The 23,834-nt window shown below is 44.6% G+C and overlaps 1 protein-coding gene across 2 annotated transcripts in view; it reads left to right on the top strand.

Moving 5' to 3' along the window:
* Positions 1-23,834, top strand: part of ttbk2a (tau tubulin kinase 2a) — a 28,146-nt gene extending 4,312 nt beyond the window's left edge. Inside the window, exons 2-16 of one of the 2 annotated variants that reach the window (XM_021320998.2) lie at positions 5,487-5,646; positions 7,676-7,823; positions 9,931-10,004; positions 10,794-10,934; positions 11,313-11,417; positions 11,926-11,991; positions 14,424-14,516; positions 14,612-14,737; positions 14,830-14,987; positions 15,075-15,282; positions 17,103-17,326; positions 17,433-17,970; positions 19,368-19,712; positions 20,470-21,389; positions 23,266-23,834. In XM_021320998.2, the coding sequence (XP_021176673.2) occupies positions 5,578-5,646; positions 7,676-7,823; positions 9,931-10,004; positions 10,794-10,934; positions 11,313-11,417; positions 11,926-11,991; positions 14,424-14,516; positions 14,612-14,737; positions 14,830-14,987; positions 15,075-15,282; positions 17,103-17,326; positions 17,433-17,970; positions 19,368-19,712; positions 20,470-21,389; positions 23,266-23,725 (3,675 nt within the window). In that variant the 5' untranslated portion in view covers positions 5,487-5,577 and the 3' untranslated portion in view covers positions 23,726-23,834. The remainder of the gene's footprint in view (positions 1-5,486; positions 5,647-7,675; positions 7,824-9,930; positions 10,005-10,793; positions 10,935-11,312; positions 11,418-11,925; positions 11,992-14,423; positions 14,517-14,611; positions 14,738-14,829; positions 14,988-15,074; positions 15,283-17,102; positions 17,327-17,432; positions 17,971-19,367; positions 19,713-20,469; positions 21,390-23,265) is intronic. The other variant, XM_012871548.3, reaches the window with a different exon arrangement.

Here is a 23,834-nt window from a genome sequence, read left to right as displayed (position 1 = left end):
TTGGTCATCCGAGAAACATAAATGTGTACGTCTATGTTTATATAAACACACATCGGTAAATATCAGTTATCGGACATAACAACAATATTAATATCGGATCTCAACCCAAATGTCGGTGCGTCCCTACATATGTGCGCAACATTACAGGCAAACATTTGTAGGAATATCTGTAGACACTACGATAACTCAGAGGGGATATGGTTAATCATGTGATTTGTACTTACTTGCTTATTGTCGTTACTGATTAGGCGTACAAAGATTGCTCATGATCCATGAGTTCCAGACCTTCAGTCTGGATTGAGTGTTGAAGTCTTTAGAGACTAAGTCAAGGCTAAAGTCTTTGCTTTTGCAAGCTAAGTCTGATTATAGTCCTAATACACAAAAACTCACGTCCCCATCTCGTGTTCAGAATCAAGTTTAAGTTTAATCGCCAAGTAGGTTTGCACTTACAAGGAATTTGACTTGATATTGATGGTGCAGACGAAAAATAAGAATACAGTAAAATAAGAAGTGTTCTTAGTCATTACTCAGTGCTACTGCTGTACCTAAAAATAATCTAGCTAATTGTCTAAGCTATGGTCACATTTAATCCACAACTAACTGTCTGTAAATAAATCTCAAGTACTTGATTATTTTCTGTGTGCACTTGTAAGCAATTAAACTTGCTCCCTTTCCCAAGAAATTGAGTTGGTCAGAAAAAATATCCCACTCCACCTTCTAAAACAATTTGTCCCAAGTCTACATTTGTGAATAATTACTCAGTTTGGGATATTCATTGTTGGTGCACCATGTCTTCAATGGAAAAGGGGAAATCAACTAAACAGGTTGGAGTTGTAGCTAGCAGGCAGTCATTTGATCAGTGTGGGGGCTCTCCAAGCCCAGGTCCTACTTAGGGCCCCCTTCACCCTAGAGCCGGCCCTGGTCACAAATCATAACATGCAGGGCCGAGCCGGTGCTGGCACCTGTCCCAGACTCTTCATCCAGCTCCAGCCTGGACATGCACCCCTGTCCAACTTTACTGAACTAGGCCATTCTAAGATTAGAGCTGGGATACAGGAAACGTTTAAAGTTCCCTCGTTGGAGGCCTGTGCTGATGCACATGCATGGATTGCAGGTTTTCATGACGGTCAAGCTAAAAAACTTGCTGTTTCCAGCAGAGCAAAAGGGCAGAGGTGATGACAAGCGACGTCAGCCAAATGAAAACGGTCCTGCACCAGCGTCGCCATGGAAATGCACGGTCAGGAAGCATGATTCATGATAGGAGAGAGGAGCCGGCTGCCGGGGTGTAAGGTCTGCTACTTCTGGTCTCTTTCTCCTTTTCTATTCCTTGAGGATGAGTCGCGTGGATGAAGAGGAGGAGAATGAGCACAGCTTTGCCTCCTTGTGACATTTTAGATTAGTCACCGTATGTGTGAACCTCCTTCTTTTTAGAAATCGTGAGAATAAAGTCACTTTGGCAACCCCTGATCTAAGGGAGGGAGGTTTTGAGGGGAGATGACTTAAATTTATCCTGACCACATACAGGTTACAAAATCTTCTTCATACCTTCATCGTAAAAGTTAGTCATCTTATTTTTTTCAACCTTAGCCCTTTTCAAATCAACACTCCTACAGAAAAAAAAAATGCAGGAATTAATGGATTTCAGTAGACTCTAAAAACTGCTGGTTTACAACAGACTAATTTGCCTTTCTTTGGCAAACCCAGTATTGGGTCAAAAATGAACCAATCAGAAGAACATGGGTGGATTTTAGCCGACAGGGTTGGCTTATCGGTTTGACCCAGAAAACAAGTTTGGGCTGTTTACCCATAAAATGGCTTAAAGTGCCTAATGTTTACCAATAAAGCGACCAAATATAGGGTTGAAAAATAATAACTCACGACATACATTACTAAAGAGGCAATATTTGGTTTAAAGTGAACAAGGTTTATTCTTATTATGAATAACAAAGGTCACGTTAAAATTAAGGATAAGAACCTCTTAATTCCTAGTAAAACTTTTATTTAAACGCAATTTAATTTAGACAGCTAAAATGTATACTTATTGAGTTAAATTAAGGTATGTTGGCAACATTTTCAAAAGTGCTGTAAGTCAAGACAAAATTTGTAAAGCTTACCCTCTGGGGGTAATTTTATGTTCTCCAATCAAAAACAGTGAGAAGCTGTAATCCTAAATAAGAAAGAAAAAAACAAGCCTAACTTCACTTTCTTTTTTTCCTGCCATGCAAAGCTCAATTAAAAGGTGTATTTAGACCCTGAAATTGGAATAATTATTTTTGCAATTGTTGATTCTGGTCCTTGCTAATTGCTAATTCGGTATGTGCTCATAGGTTCAATAGAAATTTAGTAAATAACTTGTCGTACTATTTAGTTAAAAGTAGATTTAAAAATATCAAATGTTAAAAATGGATTTGTCAAGCCAAAATGACATAATGACGGCCGTCGTGGATGGGTTTACTTTATGTTGTTAACGTGCATTTTTTATAAAGTACGCCTAGAAACAGAAAACAAGAACCAGTTGCCTTCAGTGGTCACTGGGCGAGAGGGGGCCTGCGCCCTGGACAGGAGCAAGATGTTGATTGGTAAAAAGTAGCAGTGCTAACCACTGGATCACTGGGCAGGCCAAGTCTACACAGCAAAAAAATTAGATTTTTGAAGCAAAATTTCAAGAAAACATGGTAGAAATAAATTAAACTTCCCAGTTGGTTTTTAATGACTTAGTGGTGATTTATATTCATTGATTCGTTTTATCCTCTAAAAGGCTCCTCTGTTTTAGTTTTATCCTTCACAGATCATAAACTAAAGTTCCTAATGTTTTTTTTTATGTCCCCCCCCCTGCACAAGTTGATTCCAAGTCACTGCCCTTGTATTCGATGTGAAAATCCCAAGTGACTTATGTATAGGTTCTGGGGAAAAAAATCCATTAAATGTACTTAGGTGGCATAGTTGAGACAAAAGTAGATGTATATGACCATGTTTTTAGTTCATAATTAGATGTTGGCAATGTAAGGGAAAATACTATATTTTTAACAACAAAAAAACATTTTATCACATAACTCCCTGTGTGAATGCATAGGTAGTTAAAAGAAAACGGATACAATATAGGGTAGTTACGCAAAAAATATATTTCTGAACAGATTTTTATGAGCTTGTACCATTTCCCCAACTTGTGTCAAGCAAAACGGACATTTACTAGATAGGTTGAGATATTTAAGGTTTGATGTGGCCTGTCTCTGGGAGCGTTTAGCTCCACCAGAGTCTGCACAGGAGCATAGATCCACCGCCTAACTCCTGAACCCTAACGCAGGCTTTGAACTCCTGCTCATCATCTCCACAGTATACCAGGCCTACCTCCATCTATCATCCCCGGCACGGTGCCTCCTCCATACCCGGCCCATGCCCTGCAACCAAGTAATGTTTTCAAGGTTGTTTGCGTAACCGTCTTGTCCCGCGCTCGCCGCGAGTGCGGATGAATCGAAATCGGTCTTGCTCCGAGTGTTTGAAGGCAGGAAGTTACCAGCGTGTGCTCTCCAAAGGAAGGCTTATCTGTGGCACAGATGTTGTGTAACGGGGGGGGGGGGGGGGGGAATAAAGATGCAGCTTTCCCTGGGGAAGCAACAGTCCACGCTGGCTTTATAAACATAGTTTTAGATGTAAAATGAGCATACACTGACACTGCAATGTCACTAAGTTTTTTAAAATTTATTAAGGTGATACTACCCTGTCTGTATATTTTTTTAAAAAACAATAATACAGACTTACCCCCCCATTTTGAACAATGCCTAATCCTATCCTCCGATGTGGGAGGATGGGTGCGTTCCAATGGAGCGAGGACTGCTCCCACATCGGAGAAACTAAACGACAGCTACGTAAAGGCATGGCACGGCACAGGAGGGCCAGCAGCAGCTCGGGGCAAAATTCACAAAATTCAGCAGTTTGCTGGCACCTCAAGTACAAGAGGCACTCTTTTGATAACAATCGTGTCCAGATTTTGGACAGGGAGAACAGAAGAGGAGTGAAAGAAGCCATCTTGGTCAAAAGAGAAAAGCCATCACTAAACAGAGATAGAGGATTGCACTTCCCCAGAATTTACAGCTCGGTCCTCCAATACATTCCCAAGAGATTACATCAGCAGTCTCGTCATGATTCAGGTGACCAAGTACTCCACTCACACCGAGCGATAGCCTCGAACGACCCAGGACAGCGGCGTGTGTCACTGATTTGCTTCTGCCTGAGAATGCGCCTCGGAGGAATGGACCTCCATGTCCTTAAAAACAGCAGCGCACCGACTGCAGGTTGCTCTGCTGCAAACCACCAGAACTGACATAGGCTACGTTCACACTACAGCCTGAAGTGACCCAATTCCGATTTTTTTGCCCATATGCGACCTGTATCTGATCTTTTCATGACAGTCTGAACGACACAGATCGGATTTTTTCAAATTCATCCGACCTACACGTCACTGATACTTGACAAACTTCACTAACTGTGGACCTGGCTATGCCAAAGAGGTTGGCTAAAAAAAAAAAGAGGTTGGCTATTGTGCGGTAACAAGCACCTGTTGCTAGTCAATACAGTCCCACAGCAACGCGTTTACTCGCTGCTATGGCCGCCGAAGATGTGTGTTTTTACGTGAGAGCGCTAAAGAGATCCGTTCAGACGCACATAAAGGTTCCCTTTGTCATTCGAAAATTATGAATAAAGTCCGTATCAGTAAAGCCGTTCACATCACTAAAATTTGTCTCTCTTCCTTTTCGATCTTCGTAAAAAGATTGCGTTGGTAACGTGCTGGCTCCGGTTGGAGAATAACGTAAAGAACCCAAGATACGCTGCAGCATTACGATCCATCTTTACTTCCGCAAACAATGAGCACGCTCGCTACGTGTGATGTCATCGCGTCCTCTACTGCGCATGCGGGACACTCAGGTGTATGAATGCAGTTCACACAGAAGATCACATACAAGTCGCGTATATTTGGAAATGTGAACGGACACGCAAAAAAAAATCAGATTTCACAAAAAAAAAATCGGAATTGAGCATCAAGGCCTGCAGTGTGAACGTAGCCAAAGACTCCTGGATAGGCGTCGAAACGCTTTCAGAAAAGAACCGAGCGGGAAGTCTGGACGTCTCGATGCAAAAATGCCGCAGAAATAAACAGCTGAATTCGCTTTCAGGGAATCTACTGCTGTTTCACCGTCGCGTCGGAGAGGACGAACCGCCCGAGAAAAGTGATCCCGGCGTGAAATGTTGTTTGTAATTTAAGATGTACGGCTTATGCTGTGGAGCTTGTCTAGAAAGGCAGCTGCTGGGCAGAACAGTTGTTGCAGCTGCTGCGATGGTTGAGGAGAAGAGCGCTCCGGCCAGCGATGGCCTTAGTCCTGTTTCGCCTTTCATGTGATTTTTTTTTTTTTTTTGCCGGCGTGTCATGTGTTTATCAGCTTCACCACATTTTAGCCAATCTCTTCTTTCGTCCTGCTGGACTTTTCTAGGACCCTCCGTCCTGTTCCAAATGCCCGGCCCAGTCTGAGGTGCCTGGTCAAAGGGAAGCAGTGAGGGCAGCGTCCCGGTTCCACAGACGGGATGAGCGGGGGAGCAGAGCAAGCTGACATCCTGAGCGGCCTCTCCCTGGTCAAGGAACGATGGAAAGTGGTAAGTGGGTTGTTTTCCAGCTACAATAGGCGCCGTGTCCGTCCGGCCCCATCACCGCCTGTCCCCAGTCAACCCCCTCGTCCCACTAACAGCGAGTCTTTGTCCTCAAAATAGATCGGCTTTCTTCTCACCTACGACTTCTCCAGTTCGAAGTTTCACCTCTTTGTCCAAGTTTCGCTGCTGCAGGACGGGAGATCCAAAAATAGCCCCGCGTTACTATTTGTGGCAGTGCAGTGCGCTATAGGCAGAGGCTCCCCATAGGCCTGCGTCTCCTGCTGCCGGGGACCCTGTTTCGGTGCCATGTGATGCAGTTATTCAAAACTGGCAGCCTGGCATCGCTTCCTGTCTTTTACAGCAGCCGCGTTACATAAGGATTCTGCAGCTACGGCGTTACCTCGCCTCCGGCTCCGACGCCAAAACTCAGGGAGAGCTTGGAGGACAGTCAAGGACACGGGGAGCTTGGGGGGGGAGATGAAGTCTTAAGAATGCAACTCAGCTACCCTCCTCTGAAGGGCAGAGGAGTTGGAGGCTGAGATAAACCACAGAGCTCAAAAGATGAATATTGATTGTGAGAGTAGGGGGTTAGAAGTACTTCCGCTTTATATAGGAAAGAGTTTAGATAACTACTTAGTTGTGCGAGATTTTCTCTTGTAATCAGTTTATGTCCTTTCCCATTCTGGGCACGTTGTACTTAATGAACATTCTAAAAACTGTAAAATCATTTTTCTAGTAATCCTCATTTTCTAGAATCCTAACCACTTTTTGATCATTTTAAAAAACATTATCTAGAATGTATTTGCTCGGGATCTTGGTGGACTGTGGTTAGGCCGACACAGCGGTGGGCATGATTCGATCCAAATAGTTTACAAATAGGAATCGTAAAAAAAAGCCAATGTGCGCGCTCGTTCTTTGCCAGCTTCCTCTCTCTGCGCATGCGCACTACTAGTGTTTATGTATCCGGTTTAGCTTCGGTTTCAGCCGTTCGTTGGAACTCCGCTGCTCGCACCGTATACTTTGAAAATGGCTGAGAAGCAAACGGTGTTACAAGTTTATGAGAAGATAAGGAAGGCCTCAGCAGGAAGAAATGAGACCAGAGTGTATTTGGGAGATTCAATTCAATTCAATTTTATTTATAAGCATGTTATTTCAAGGCACTTTACAAAGTCAAATTCAATCATATTATACAGATTGGTCAAAAAGTTCCTATATAAAGGAACCAGTTGGTTGCATCAAAGTCCCAACAAGCAGCATTCACTCCTGGAGAAGCGTAGAGCCACAGGGAGAGTCATCTGCATTGTACATGGCTTTGCAGCAATCCCTCATACTGAGCAAGCATGAAGCGACAGCAATCACTTGATCCCCCTGAGGAGCTAGAAGAGCAGGAAGGAGTGTCTTGCACATGGGCATCAAAAAGTGACTTGGTCGTTTCTTACCTACATTTCCAGAAAAATCATCCACTATACGTTTAATATTTTCTAGAAGCACCTCTTACCTTCAATGGAGATGGTGTGCTCAGACTGATGTGCTCTGTCACTTTTCCATCTCGTGTATAGTTCTGCATTTAGGCCAAAACGTTACAGTTTGGTCTCATCTAAGTAGAGCACCTTCTTCCAAACGTCTGCTGTGTCTACTTGGCTTATGGCAGACTGCAACCTGGACGTCTTACTACTCTCTTTAAACAAAGTCTTGCCTCTCGCAACATTTTTTTAATGCACTACCAGTAGCGGTCCCGTCTACAGATTCCCAAGAGCTGTGGATCTCTGCAGCTCCTCCAGATTGCTTGTTGCTCCGATTAATGCTCTCCTTACATGGCCAGTCAGTTAAGGTTTGCATTTGTGCCATCATATCAAATCCCAATGAAATGCTGTGACGTTTATGGCTGTATTTTGCAGGCTGCCTTAGATAAATGCTTGAAAACGGCAGTGAAATCATAATACCCTTGTTTGCTTTTCCATATATTGAAATGTTATTGGGAACTTCTATTTGCTTTACTCTACTGAAGTGCTTATCCAGTGTCTGCTCCCCCCAGGTAAAGAAGATTGGGGGCGGGGGTTTCGGGGAGATCTACGAGGCTCAGGACCTGCTGACGCGGGGCAGCGTGGCGCTGAAGGTGGAGTCGGCCCAGCAGCCGAAACAAGTGCTAAAGATGGAGGTCGCCGTTCTGAAGAAGCTCCAGGGTGAGTCGAAATGGGCTCGGTGGATTCGGTTACGGGAACCGATCGATCCGCGCCGACACGGTGACCCATTGAGTCGCTTCCGAACGCGTGTACGGTTATTATTGGGCAAACGCTGCATAGAGAGGACGATCGTTTCTGCACGAGTCTCTCTGAAAACACAGGACGTGGCATTTGGAGCAGAGAACCCAGGGATAGTGTGTGTGTGCGGGTCTGTTCTCGGGACAGATTGGTTTCCTCTGAGGACAAATACAAGTCATATGACACATCTGAAAACACAGTGACACTTTATTTTGCTGCTGTCTCAACAGGGGAAAACATGTTACCGCCGTTCCTGATACTCCACGTTTTCTTACAACCCTTGAGAAGGTTTTGTCCGTTCCTTCTCTCTTTTTTTACCCCAAACGTTCTTTTCTTGCTTTTTAATCACCGTGTTGTTTTTCCTTTGCCCATCTGAGAGAAAAATCAATGAGCTGGGATCAGGTTTGTTGTCTAATGGCCTTGACCTGCAGCCTTGTGATGCTTTTGCTTCCTAAGGGAGCCGTCATGTAACTTGAGATGAGCTGAACTCTAATCCCCCCCCCCCCCCACTCCAACACTGCTGATCCACACAGCTGTCAAGAGTAAAGATTGACAGCCAGCCTCATCAGAGGGCTTTTTGGTCATTCTGCACTCATCACAAGAGTTAATTTGTATTGTAGGGTCAAATAGGAAGTTGAGGAGAATAAAACAAGTGTGAATGTTTTTATTCACAATGTCTTGTAGCTGTTTCTGTGGGACGGCGCTGTTGTTTTGCCAGTGCACCAATGTCTGCCGAGGTCAGAGGACGCATACTTTCACCCTCAGACATGCTCTATACGTGTGTTGACCCACTGGTGCTGGTTTTATCCCGTAAGTCCGAGCAGATGCTGGGGTTGGGAGATCGGGGATCCCCAGTAACTAAGGAGAGAGGGAAGCAATAGTATGGACAGTAGCTGTCCCTGCATTAATGCCGCATTAAGGCTGGTATATCGTTGACGCACCTACGTTCCACGTGGAAAAGAGACGTGTGAACATAACGTCTGCAGCATTTGTTCTCTGTGCGGCCTTTCCTTCGAAGTAGCACTATTCTCCAAGGCTCTAGAGGGCAGCGTTGTGCTCCTTTGTCAAGTGTACTACACCCCACTACATGTAAAAGTTGAAAAAACACAGTTGAATCCAACATTTTAAACTCTCCACCTTTCTTCTAAGAGTGACCGTGATTTCTCTTAAGGAATTGTGAACAACTTGTTGATCCCGGTGATCTTTATCGGCAGAATCATAAAGATGTCTGTGTTTACGGGCTTCCACCAGAAGGAGCTCTTGCTCGTCTGCCACGTTTTTCCGCACTGCACTGTCCACTTAGTTAGTTAAATTTTTCCAGGTGCATCGAGCGCAAACTTTTGGACGCTTGGAGGGGAATGGTAGCCAAAATGACGTAATATGGACCGCTGGACGTCACAAATGCGTCAAGCATAAACTAGACTTAAGAGTGGCTCCTTTTTCTATACCCAGAATATATTGCTATCTTGGGTAGATTTCAACCAAAATGAAACATCACCCCTTTTTTGTTTCTTTAAATATAACCCCTGTTTAAAAGAAATATGACATCAGTGTAGAATAATTTAGTCTGGGCTTGACCAACATATAGTTTATGTTTTTTCATACTGGTCTCCAAATAAAGTGGTTCTAATGCCAAAGAGCATGAAAAATGCTACTTAAAAAAAAAAAGAAATATAATAAAGTTGCCATAGATCTCATATTGGGTTTTCAGGAATCTCTGGTTTCACCTCTAAAGATGCTGTTGTAAAACGCAAGTACCTGGACGAATATTTTGAACCATAAGCAATTGGAAACCAGTTCAGGCCCAATTTCCCCCCCTCCCTCAGTGCTTACGTCACCCCCTGACAAGATCTCACCCAGGGTGGTGAGCCATACTGCCCATGTGAAAAACCTCCAGTGAGTACGGACACAGTTATAGTGACTCTAAAGGCCTGTCCACATCTTGTGATCAAACAACGCTGGTGATGTCTGAGGTGATGTTGTCCCTTGTGATCTATACTCTGAAACAGTTTGGTCCTCCTTCTCTTAGGTAAAGATCACGTGTGTCGCTTTGTGGGATGTGGCCGCAACGACCGCTTCAACTACGTGGTGATGGAGCTTCAGGTCAGTCTCAGGGGGGACCTTTTCTCTATAAAGATATCATTTTGTTGTTATAAAAGCTTGTACCATTTAATTTTTAAACCCTTACTCATACTAAACGTTGAGTCTTCCTCCCTTTGTAACAACTTCCACACTGAAGAGTGTTGTTAATGGGACTATTTGGCACTCGGCTCAGAAAAAGCTCATTTTTGTCAGTTACTAACCGGTCAGGGCATGTCAAGCTAAACATTAGTCCAATCCCATCAACTAGCTGATTTCTCAGTGTCTCTACCAAGAAGCTACTCGGTGAGAAATAATCCTAGGTCATCAGGCTCAGTTATATGTCCACTAATGTCATCGATCTCTAACTTGACCCTAGGTTTGGCCGTAACGAGTCACTTTGCCCTGATCTTGGTTTGACTTTGTGCTGACACCTGAGAACCATCATGCCCCCCACTGCATGTTAATCATGTCTGGGAGTTGTTTACAGGAAAGTGAGCCAAATAAATATTTCAGATATGTCTAATAATACAGCTAAGCATGAATAATTTATTTACTAACCCGCAAACTATGGACTTGAGGGTGTCACGCAGAAACATCCTGGAAAAACACCAGCTGAGAACCAGCCAGATGAAGCAATTAGACAACTCGTCATCCTTTTATTAGTCTGTTTTTATGCTGGGATTTTAATTTAAACACCCACTCATCATACAGTATGTATTATCTAGTAGCATCGTCTGATGAGCGAAGGTCGTTGGGGTCAGGCTTCAAACCTGCTTGTTGGACTAACAACTATGGCTCCCGCTCTTTCAGGGTCGAAACCTGGCCGACCTGAGGAGAAGCATGCCTCGGGGAACGTTCAGCATCAGCACCACCCTGCGTCTGGGCCGCCAGATCCTGGAGGCCATAGAGAGCATCCACTCTGTCGGATTCTTACATCGGGACATCAAACCGGTGCGTAGCAAAACCCAGGGAGCAGTTTGTTTCCTGCAACCCATTGTTCTTTCTCTTTAGTCTACAGCACATAAACTGTATAACATACAGTGTGCATATATTTCCGTCCTGGGTTGATTTTGGAGCTGCCGTGCGATCCTGAATGTTTTTCATTTCTGAATGCTGATTTTGTTGTTGCCGACTTCAGCGGCTCGACTGGAGAGTTGGCTGAATGTGCTGAAGTACCAGAATGCAAATGCTGTTTACACTCTGAGCTGTTGTCATAGATCTTATCATCTGGGAGCTCAGCAAATAGAAATAAATGTCACGGGAACTGGTCTCCTCATGTATTTCTTATGCTTTTTTTTGCTCCTCGTGTCTGTCCTCCTTCTACTTCAGTCCAATTTCGCCATGGGCCGCTTTCCCAGTACTTGTCGGACTTGTTACATGTTGGACTTCGGCCTGGCTCGTCAGTTCACCAACTCCTGTCAGGAGGTTCGCCCCGTAAGTGGCCTCCTCTCTCACTGTCTTTTTATTGACTGTAAAGCTGGAGATCAAATTTCTGTATCAATTTCATTGACAAAAATGAATAAAACCTTTGCAGTTTCACTTTGCTGCTTTATTCTTTAAAACCTGTATCTAAACAGTTTCATTGTTCTTTTTGATCTCATGTTGGATATGATTAATTATCTAGATTTTACCATATATGATCTTGGGTGGGGGTCATTAGTAGAAATTAGTTGTTTTATTTTTCTTAGTGGACCAAAACAAGGTTGAAAATATAAACAACAACATGTTCTAGAAGAGAATTTAATGTTAAAATGTAAAATTTCTATTATAATACCGTGCATAGACTCGAGTGTTTATTACTGTTAAAATATATTATTAATATGGATTTATGCGTAGAAGTGAATGGGTTTACAGAATTTGACCAAGTCAGGTTTTGGTCTAGTCTTTAACATGTTGACGTTCGGTTTTAGATGCCTTAATTGCCATACCCTTTATTTGTCAGCCTCGTCCAGTCGCAGGGTTCAGGGGAACGGTTCGGTACGCCTCTGTCAACGCACACAAGAACAAGGTCAGTCTCTGTCCAGACGCTTTATCATTTGTTTTAATCTGAGCTGCTACCCTGTGTGGATCTACAGAAATGTGCCTGGCCAAACTGCTCACACCCCTTGAACACCTTCCCATTTTGTCGCGTTCCAGCCACAGACTTTTGTGTATTTTTATTAGAATCGAATTTAAAACTACCAACACAAAGTAGTGCAATTGAAAGAAAAAGGTTACATGCTTTTTAAAATGCATGAATAAAAATCTGAAAAATGTGGCTGGAGCAAGCAATTTCTTTTTGTCATCCCACTGTTTTTAATGCAGTGCAATACATCTACCACTGTCCTTGAAATAAGAATTCAGTGTTAAAAATTGAATTACAACATATGGTTTTAAACAGCCATTCCTTTTTAAAAAATTGTATCATTATAGTGTTTCAAATACGCCAAATGACTTTGCTGGGCAGTTCCAAGGTCTGTTATCCCCTTCTCCTCAATAAGAAAAACAGTTATCTAAGATAATTTAATTCAATGTTGTATACATGTCACTACAACAAAACCGTATTTTTAGTTTTTCTATTTATTATGTTTTATAACAGCCTCAGATCAGGAGAATTTACCGACTTTATCAGACAAACGCCATGGGGCCTGCCAACTGGCACTGCTGTTTTTCCAAAACTGATAGTTAATAGCTTTTGTTAGTAAAGGAGGGCTGTGCACTAATGCCACCTTGGTGGTATTTCACAAAAGCGTCTTAGGGTCACTTGAAAAAAAAGTGGACGTTTTTATGGTGGATTTATTTTCCCATTACACAATAAAGTTGAAAGCTTGAAATGATCAAAGATCAACTATTTTGAGAATAAATTAGAAATAACATCTCGAAGAAAAGGCTGAATGTTGCAGCTGCCGTGTTCTACCCAAACGGGTTTGATATGCCTCTCATGTTAAGAGTGCAGCTGCAGGATGTTCATATGTTAAAAGACAAAGAATTTCTTTATTATATCGTATAAGTATAAAGTGTCAAAATCCCAAGGCATGGCCGTCCCAGGTCTATGTGACAGTGTCATTCAAGTTTATTGGCCATAAACCTTCCTTATTTTTATTTTACACCATGTCAACTTTTTTCTCCTCATTTTGACTTTATTGTAAATGTACGGTTCCCACTTTCTGACTCATTATTTCAACTTTATTCTTGTAACTTCAACAGAAAAATACTTCCTCCTTTTGTCTTCCCTCCAAGTGACTCTAATACTCTTAGAAACTGGATTGACGAAAATTCAGGAGACCTGTCGAAAACAGCTTAACAGGTTTTCCTCTAGAATTGCCGGTAACACTTTATTTGAAGGGGTGTACATAAGACTGACATTACCCTGTCATAAAAATGACATAACACCTGTTATGAACATAAATGACTCTTTATGAATGTTTAGGGCTGTTGTCATTAATTGTCATTCGGTAAATTATGACACTATTAAAGCAAAGTTGACATTGTCTTTGTTATGACAACTTGACATTAACAGAGACAAGGTTAAATTTAGAGCTTGATTTGGGATTAGGTTAAATTAATGGCTTGGTTTGGGATTAGGTTAGGTTAAGGGCTTGATTTGGGATTAGGTTAAATTAAGGGCTTGATTTGGTATTAGGTTAAATTAAGGGTTTGATTTGGCATTTGGTTAAATTAAGGGCTTGATTTGGGATTTGGTTAAATTTAGGTCTTGGGTTGGGATTAAGTTAAATTAAGGGCTTGATTTGGGATTAGGTAAAATTTAGGTCTTGATTTGGGATTAGGTTAAATTTAGGGCTTGATTTGGGATTAGGTTAAATTAAGGGCTTGATTTGGGATTAGGTTAAATTAAGGGCTTGATTTGGGATTTGGTTAAATTTAGGGCTTGATTTGGGATTAAGTTAAATTAAGGGCTTGATTTGGGATTCGGTTAAATTTGGGGCTTGATTTGGGATTAGGTTAAATTAAGGGCTTGATTTGGGATTAGGTTAAATTAAGGGCTTGATTTGGGATTAGGTTAAATTAAGGGTTTGATTTGGGGTTTTGTTAAATTAAGGGCTTGTCATAACAAAGACATGTTAAACAATGTCAACTTTGCTTTAATAGTGTCATAATTTACCGAATGACAATTAATGACAACAGTCCTAAACATTCATAAAGAGTCATTTATGTTCATAACAGGTGTTATGTCATGTTTATGACAGTGTAATGTCAGTCTTATGTACACCCCTTCAAATAAAGTGTTATTGCTCCAGTCACCGTCCCATCAACTTTGCTTCCCCGCCCCCAATGAAGAAAAGCATCCCCACATCATGATGCTGCCACCACCATGTTTCGTCTTATATAAATGACGTGTCAGGGTTATAATTTGTTGATACTTCTGCAAGACACTACATGTAACATCTTTTTTTTTGTCGTCATGATGGAACATAAACACGATTTCTATTTATCCTGCAGGAGATGGGTCGCCATGATGACCTGTGGTCCCTCTTCTACATGTTGGTGGAGTTTTTGGTTGGACAGTTGCCGTGGAGGAAGATCAAAGACAAAGTGAGCCGATTCTCAGATCAAAACCGCTTCTAGCTCACCTTAAGTGATCAAAAACTACACATTTAAAAAAAAATAAAAACCCTGTTCAATCCCAGGAACACGTGGGGAAGCTGAAGGACACTTACGACCATCGCCTGATGCTCAAACATCTGCCGGCAGAGTTCGGCGTGTTCTTGGAACACATTTCCAGCCTCGACTACTACACCAAGCCTGACTACCAGGTTGACCTTTTCTCTGCGCAGCTCTGATTTTAAAAACCCCGGATCAAAAGCTCCGACAAAGAGGTAGATCACGTCTTTGTGTGTCGTTGCAGCTGTTGATGTCCGTGTTTGACAACAGCATGAAGACCTACAACGTTGTGGAAAACGACCCTTACGACTGGGAGCGGACCAGCACAGACGGCACTCTGACGATCAGCGCCAGCGCCACAACGCCGCAGCATCACACCCGACTCACTCCGGCACAGATGGGGTACGGGGCGGATGGGAACCGTGGTGCAGTCTCTGGGAGTTTAATACGTTCAGCAGCTTACAGTGGGCGCGTGTTTTGTCGCCGCAGCATGGTGAACGCCTCGTTGATCCCCGGCGACCTGCTGAGGGAGAATACAGACGAGGTGCTGCAGGACGAGCAGCTCAGCGACGTGGAGAACAACCCCGCTCCTGAGCGCGCGCTGGGCTCCCCCCAGCACCAGCATCGCAACCAGGAGGCCGACGTCTGGGAAGAGCTCGACCGGAACCGGAACCGGATCAGGACGGGACACTGGAAGGTAGACTATGTAGCGTTTGTCACGCTACGTCCGTAACTTTCACGGTATTTAAGTGGAAGTCAAACCATGTGTGTGTGGGTTTTTTTGCAGTTTTTACAGGTAGAAATCTTAAAAGTGTGGTGTGCATTTACATTCAGACCTCTTTTTTTTCTTTTTTTTTCTTTTTTTCCTTTTTTTTTCGTTTTTTCCCCCTTTTTTTGTTTTTTCCTTTTTTTTCCTTCTTTTTTTCCTTTTTTTCTTTTTTTTTCTTTTTTTCTCTTTTTTTCCCTTTTTTTCCTACATTCAGACCTCTTAAGTCTGTACTTTGTAGAACCGCCTTTCCCCTGCGTTAACAGCAGCGAGTCCATCAGGGTGTGTCTCCGCCAGTGTTGCATGATATTTCCCGGTAAAAGTACTCAAACGTATCGTTCTTTGCAAACTCTGCTTCTTTTAACGGGGGGAGAAGGGAAATGAACTGGTGCAGTAAGATCAATCTTACAGCATTCTGTAATGCAGTATATTTCAGTACGTGTAGTTTTGGTGTTATGTTTGCTGTTCATTACGGGCCCCATTTGTCCTGCAGGCTTTGAGTTTGATGTGTGATGTAATTGTAAACCATTCATTTGGAGGGTTGTCTGCATATTTTAGGGTCATTGCTCTGCTGGAAGGTGAAAAGCATCGGCACGGCATGATTCTGCTGTAGCTCTGGCGTTTTTTTAAACATAGCTTTTTGCATATTGGCTAAAAAAAGTTAGTCAAGTTCTGATCAGAGCGCCCTCTTCCACATGTTTGACGTAACCCCTTCATAGCTAGCAGCCAACAGGAGGGCTTTTGGCTTTCTTTTATCAATGGCTTTCTTCTTGGCCACGTTTTTGGAGTTTACGACTAATCTATCGAATTCTCCCACCTGAGCGGTGGATCTTTGCACCTCCTCCAGAGTTACCATGAGCCTTTTGGATGTTTTTTGTGATTGCTGCTATTGTAGCCTGCCCTGTCCATTTAGGTTGACCATGATGCCGCGGTAGATTCACAGCTGGGCCCATACTCTTTCCATTTTTGGATGATTGATTGATGATTGATGGGGGCTAAATACTAATGCTAGCCTCGTGAGACCATCCTGATCTCGCGAGCTTTCAAGGTTTCACTCGCAGATCAGTCTGGCTACTCTCCGTTAAAGAAAATTTGGAGCCGTTCACCAAACGAACGTCCAATCAGCGTTGGCTTTGAGGCGGGTTGAGGTGTGACGCAACGAGAAGCGCGACAGTTCAGTCTAAAGAACATGGCGGCTTCAGCCGATGAAACTAGCGTTAGCGTGGCTATCGAGCAAGTTTTATCGGAATTACAGAGTATTTCTTTGCTGAGCTAACGAGCCTTTACCTGCAGCAGCAAGAGTAGCTTGGCTTGTGGTTGTGTTTTCGTCGTCGCTGTTAGTACGTCATATGCTTCGTTGATCTGATTGGTTTATTTGGCCCGTCTATCACCAACATAGGCCAATCAGCTAACCAGTATTTTCGCCCCTTCCCAAAATTACTTCAACGGAAGGTTTCCAGATGGATATGCGGAGCAAATCCATCTGGCGGAGTCAGGTTAATGCGCTGCACCTTTTTAAGACTTTTCTCAGAAATAAAAGTTGAAAACAATGTGTTCGTTCTGATCTTTTTGTGGCTAGCATGGACCGTTCCTATAAAATAACGCTCAAGGTTGTAAGATGACCAAATGTAGAGACGCTGGGGTGTAAATCCCTTTGTAAGGGATTTGTCTGATGAAAAAGCAACTTCTTCACACGCGAATGTTGAACGTGACGTTTAGAAATATTCTTAAAGCGTTTCTTGCTTCCACAGACTGCGGCAGAGGAGGAACAAAGCAACAACCAGGGTAAACAAGGACACCAGAGCCCCTACACAGGACTAAGTCTGGGCTCACCCGTCAAACCGCACTCAGAGGCGGTGGCTGCTGACCGGGACGCCCCTCTGCTGAGAAAGCTCCGCAACATCCACAGCTTAGAGCTGGAGAGGAGGCTGGGCCTCGACCCGAAGGCCAGCCCAGAGCGTCTCCTGGATAACTGGTAAATCTGTCCACAATTCAGCTCACTTATGCTGTTTTACACAAAACTCTCCTTTAGGTTAAACCAGGGCGTCGTGTTTTTCTTTTTTTGTCCATCTTTCCTTTAGTTCAGGAAAACAGCAGTTCGGCGTCCAGCATCAGGGAAAGGAAGCTGCTATCGTCCCAGCAACTCAGGGTCAAACCGCCGGGGAGCGTCCCGATAGGGTCTGGCACTACGACGAGGAGTTCCTGTCCGGAGCTGCTTCTCCCAAACCGGCTTCGCCTGGGTCTTTTGAGCAGGGAGAGGGGGCAGCCAGCAGTGGTGGCTTTGTGGCGCTTAATCTGAGCTCTGGGAGGCAGGAGATTGATTCAAGAGAGTGGGTAATAGTGGAGCGCCCCGGGGGCTCCCCCGGAGCCAAAGCTACAGCCAGCCCTTCCGAGGAGGATGAGGAGCCAGAGGTGCTCCAGCCAGAGGAACCATCTCCCGGGTGGGAAAAGGCAAGCCCAGGTCCTAATTGTAGCAGAGCTAAGCAGGAAAGTGCAGCTTCCTCCAGAGGAAGCGCAAAAGTGGACAAGTTGGAGCTCAGCGTGGGGCCTGTGGGGGCCCTGCCTCCTATTACTCCAACCAGCCCAGCCGAGGCTCTGGCCGAGGGAATCCTCACTCAGGTAAGCCCCCTTCGTTTGAAGGCCACTTCACAACATGGCAAACATAACGATGACCGTAGTCAGCATTTTACAAAGATAAAAAGCTGCACAGAGTCCGAGTTCTAGGTATAGAACTTTGATGCTTTTATCATACAACAAGCAGTGTTTCACCAGCTGCATCTTGCTGTAGTCTAGAGGTAACGGTTACCGCTTTGTGTTTGCTTGCTCCTTCACCTGTGTACCATGTTAGAGAAAGCTACGACACTACCCGAGTGCTTTAACCAGGTCACAGCATGGGAAAAGAGAGCTTATGAAATGTTTGAAGATTCAGTTTCATGTGGAGTAGTTGCGCTCAACTTTACTTTGTTTGCTGAACTTGTTTTTGTTATTTTGCTTTACAGATTTGTTTCCAAAGGCTTTGTTTTTTTTTGTTGTTGTTTTTGGTTTTCTAAGCTAAATAAGTTGCTGTTTTGCTATTCATATTTTCACAGTAGCCCATTTAGTTCAGTGCTAGATTCCTTGTCAAGCTATAATTCAATTCTAAACACTTACAGTGCCTCGCAAAACTATTCAAACCCGTTAAATTTTTTTTTTTTTTCGTTTTTTGTCACTTTACATAACTGGATATAATTCATATTTTATGCATTAAAGGCCCCTTTGCTCTGATACTTATGCCTTCAGAAGTCACCTTACCATTCAAAACAGTCACGATATAAATCCAGCTGTTCTGTGCAGGGCTCAGAGGTTTGTGAACAAAGTGTAAAGCAGGGTTTGGTTTTAAAACAACATCCTAAGCCTTAAACGTCTCATGGAGCTCTGATCAATCCATCACAAAACGAATGAAAATAGGAAGGCACAGCAAGAACTGTACAAAGCAGCTGTATTTAGACTCTGTCTAACTGGCCAATTAGGTGACTTCTAAAGGCAGTCATTTGCAATGGATTTTATTTCATTATCAGATCAAAGGGAGTTGAATGCAAATGCATGCCACACTTCTCAGATTTTTATTTGTAAAGGAAAAAAAAACCCAACAACAACAAATTTGTATTCTTTGCCTTTCACTTCACACTTATGCTCCACCCTGGGCTATCACGTAAAATCCCAATACATTCCACAGTTTGTGATTTTAATGGGATATTTAAGGACTTTTGCAAGGCACTGTAAAAATCAACTGCTAATCCTCCTTACCTCGCACAATCAGAACTGCAGCCTTTAATTTAAACCGTCCTTTACCTTAAGCTCCTACCTCATCTCCTGTGCCGTGTACATCTTTTGATTAAAACAACTCCATGTTGCACTTCCTGCCAGAGCAGCTTGTCTTAACTGCCTCGCAGCACCTCCACCTCCATCATCTTCACACACCCTCATCAATCTCACAGTCCCTCCTTTCTTCACCTCCCCCCCTCCAACCCCCTTAGCTCCCCACCTCTCCTCCGTCTCTACCCGAGGAGGTCCTGGCCCGGACGTCAAGCCCCGTCCCACTCCGCTCTCCCAGTCCTCACACCCTCCTGACCACGTTGTCGGATCCGCTGCACCAGCGGCAGTCAGCGGGCCTGAGGCGCAGCCAGTCCGCCGACCAGCAGCCGCAGCAGGATCGTCCACCCTCCTCCTCCTCCTCCTGCCACGCCTCCCTCCCTCTGCCGGCGGACCTCTCCCCGGGCGCTCGCTCGCACGGCCGCAGGAAACTGCCGGCCATCCCCGCCGGTGCCGCCAACACCAAGTTCCCCTCAGTCATACGTATCACCCGTGCCCAGCTCCAGCAGGTGATGAACCTCCATCACTGTCCCGTTGAAACAAACAAGTCTCCATTCAGCTTCCTCTCTACACCTGTAGCAATCCCATTTGTTCTGGTTTTTGGTTTCTTTCTTCTCCTTCTGTTGCTGGTTCTCTCTGTTTTTCCGTTCATTTGGCTCGGCTCGTTGTGCAGCTCTCACCCAGGACCGTGTAGTGGGGCACTGTGCAGGCCAGACAGAGCATGGGTTCAGATGTGTCCTTGTCATGTGGATAGGCGATGTGTCTTTGTCTGACTGTGGCATGCGTGTTTGGAATGAGTCATGACTACAGGTTGCATGGTCTCTTTTGTTTCAGATCGTCTTTGTCCTCTCTATCTTCCTCTTCCTCTCTCTCTCCCTGTATTTGTTCCTCACCCTCTCTTCGCTGAAGCCCCCTGCGAAGTTGCGTGAACGTTTCCTGTCCTTCTTGCCGGTTTAGTACTCACAGCTTGACTGACACTGCCATAGCACTCGTGTGTTTCGGTCTGATTAATGGTAGCTATGGTATTGCATGCTGTTGCTAAACTAATCACCATTTACGTACCATTCAATATCAAATTCCTCTCTATTCACACATCTGCATCTGGCTCTTGCTGCAGATCTACAGCACAACTCCACATGTTGTAGTCTACCAGCAACAGACCTTTATATTACAAGCAATTTATTCCAGTTTTTAGCGTCATGTCTGGTGGAATAACACCTGTTTCTGCTTTCTTCCTTCTCCCGTTCACCTCCCCATCCACTCCAGCTGACGGCCCAGCGTCCTTCGGGTCTGTCCTCGCAGTCGGGATCAGACAGCGCTCCGCATTGCCTCCTTTTGGAGAGGCGTGGTGAAGCTGAAGCTGAGACTCAGCAGATCAAGGAGCTCTCGGGGGGAGTCAGCTCCCAACAGGACCAGGTGCCCACCCACCCAGGGACGCCAACGGACCCCCTGGCTGAAACAGTGGTGAACGGGGACGCTCACACCAAAGCTCAGAGCCCTGTGCCAAGCCGTGCGTCCTCCCCCCGCTCGCCTCACTCGCCTCCTCAGTTCTCTCCTCGCTGCCCACGCAGCCCCCTGTTTACCAACGGCTGTCTCTCCCCTCCTTATGTTGCCCACGCTGCTGGAGATTTCTCAAAACTAAAAGACCCTGACAACGACACTACCCCCACGCCATGTGCCACAGAAGCACAAGCCAGGGAGGAAGGCAGGGGAAATGTGATTCTCACCCCATCTTGCTCCTCACCCGCTGCCCCCCGCAAGGACCCCAGCCGCAGACAAAGTCGCATCCCCGTGCTCGAGCCCTCCAGCCTGCTCGAGCTCCCCCCTCCGGGGTCGGCCAAGGAGAAACTTTTGCAGAAAAAAGCCAGCCACCACGGCCCCGTCCCCTCTCCCACCGCCTCCCCGTCCCTCTCCGACCGGCGCGGTGCCATCGTGGCCTCCCTCGCCAGGGATCCGCTGTCGTCCACTTCCGACCGCTCCCAGGACGAGGACTCTCTCATAGGCTCACGCTCCGACCGCCAGGGGGATGAGGCTCTGTCTCTGTCCTCCTCCTCCAGCCCCCTCTCTCGGAAAAGCAGGATCCCTCGTCCGGTTCACCCGGCCACCTCCGCGGAGCAGTTAAACCCGCAGTTCCTGCCACGCCCGCCGCCTGGGAAGCCACCTAGTCGTGCCACAGTGGAGGGCAGGTAACAACAGCTTTCCGCTTTCACTGGCACAAACTGCACTGCCTCGCAACAGAAAGACACACCGCTTGATCTTTGCAACATTTTGTCACGCTGCAACCAAAAAAGCATCAGGGTTTTCATTGCGATTTTGTCAGTCACCAACACAAAGTAGAGCTCATTGTAGGGTGGAAGGACACATTGTTTAAAAAATCTTTATAATTACAAAAACAAAAGTAGAGGTGGCACTTTGTCTTCAGCCCCCTTTACTCCAACACCCCTAAATGAAATGTAATTCTGCCTCTAGAAGTCAACACATGAGTAAATAAGGCCTCAGAGGTTCCATAGACAGCATTTGTGAACAAACAGCATCATGAGGACATGGAGCAGGCCAGGGATTAAACTCTGGGGATGTTCAGAACAGTTTTACATTCTGAAATGATATCCCAAGCTTTGAACATCGCACAGAGAGCACCGTTCAGTCCAATATCTGAAAATGGAAAGTGTGACACAACCGAAAACCTACCAGGCCATAGTTGCCCAACTAAACCGGCCTAAACAGGTAAGAAAAACATTATTTAGAGAAGCAGCCAAGATGAATGGAGGAGCTCTGGGACAATCTGTTGACCAAACAGCAATTGGTGTCTGTTCACTTTATTAGTCTGTCCTTTATGAAAGAGTGACAAGAAAAAAAAACATGGTTGAAAGAAAACCGAATGGGTGGTAAACCACGTGGGTGGCAGGATTATATTGTGGAGATACTTTTTTTTAGCAGGGACAGGGGATCTGGTCAGAGTTAATAGAAAGATGGATGGAGCTTAGTAAAGGGAAAAGTTGGAAGAAAAGCTATTAGAGGCTGCAAAAGACTAAAAACTGGGTCAGAGGTTTCACTTCCAGCCTGAAACATACAGCCAGAGCGACAAGGCAAGGGTTTCTAACAGCATAGTCACCTGTTAGAATGGCCTAGACCTGAATTCAATTAAGAACTGGTTCCAAAATTTTCACAGAAGCTAAATAACATAAAGTGATTCTACTAAATATTGACTCTGGGGGGCTGAATACAAACACACGCCATGCTCTTTCCCCTTCAAAATAAAAAAAATCTAAATGTTGAAACCTCAGGATGGATTTTTTCCAGTTCAAAGTCATAAAAATGTGTGTTGATCAACACATTTTACCATTAAAAAGAGATTTTTTTTCTTCTCAGTCCTACAAAATAAAATGTATTCAGAGCTGCAAAGCCAACACGACCTGTAAAAGAAAACTGCTCATCTGTTTGGAAATACTCTGGAAAATGGACTTTTGTTTTACGGGTTAAAACACAAGAACGTGATTTTTATTTTTACGTTTTTGGAGTAAGGGAAAAATCTGTCATTTATATAAAGAGAATAAAAAACATAATAATAATAATAATATATATATATATATATATATCAGTAAATTAGAATATACTTTAATAATATAATTCATCTATATAATGTGTTACTGAAACAGAGGAAGTTTTCAACTATATTCAAAAGTATTTAATCTGGCAATATTTGGAAAAAAAACATTCATTTGACGAACAAATTGATGAACGAGAAAGAATTAGGGCCATTTTGTTTTGGACATTCTTTGCAGATGTTAATAAAAATCCAGATAAAGGTTGCATTCTTTTCCCCTTTCCATTATGTTTAAAGTAACTGCTGTTAATATTGACATACTCTTGTCACTGATGTAAATATTTTAAAACCATATTAGAAAGCCAATAGTGAAAAAAACAACACAACTTCGTTTCTCTCTTTTGCAATTATTAAAGATTGTAAAGCTGCTAAACCTGGTCCTCCAGTTGAGACCACTTAATTATATAATTGACTGTTTTGATTTATTCATACCTCACTTTCTCCCCGCTCCTGCGTAGACTCAGGCGTTACCGCATCCGGGCTGGCAGCAACAGCGACTCGGACCTCCTGTCGTGCATCGCCCAACTGATGCACGGCTCCCGGGGCTCCCCGCTCCACCACCGCTCCTCGCCCCAGCACGCCGCCTCCAGGACGGCCGTCTGCAGCCTGACCAGCTCGCCTCACCACCACCACCACCACCACCGCAGCTCCAGCGCCTCGCCGCGCAGCTCCTCCTCGCTGCAGCGCTCCGTCAGCTCCTCGCCCTCCCGCCACGAGCACCGCGGCGGAGGGGGCGGGGGCTGCCTGGGCCGGAGCCACTCGCCTCCCAGCTTCTCGGGGTCGCCGCCGCCCCGCCGCTTCTACCTCCACCACCAGGAGACGTGTTGCAGTCGGCAGGCGCGCACCAGCCCGCTCCACCTGTCCAGGGGGAAGGGCTGCAGCCGAGAGGGCAAGTGCTCCAGCAAGCTGAGCAGATAATTTCTCACCGGATTGTCATGCCATAGCAGAGGAAATAAGGCGTCGAGTAAGGATGGGATAGACATCAGTCAGAATAAAAAGCCTGAGTCTTCCTGGTCAATCGGTAAAA

Source organism: Fundulus heteroclitus, chromosome 19 (assembly GCF_011125445.2).
Source record: "Fundulus heteroclitus isolate FHET01 chromosome 19, MU-UCD_Fhet_4.1, whole genome shotgun sequence".
Classification (NCBI taxonomy): domain Eukaryota; kingdom Metazoa; phylum Chordata; class Actinopteri; order Cyprinodontiformes; family Fundulidae; genus Fundulus; species Fundulus heteroclitus.
The sequence above is the reverse complement of the archived record's forward strand: the minus strand, read 5'-3'. Positions and strand labels throughout refer to the sequence as shown.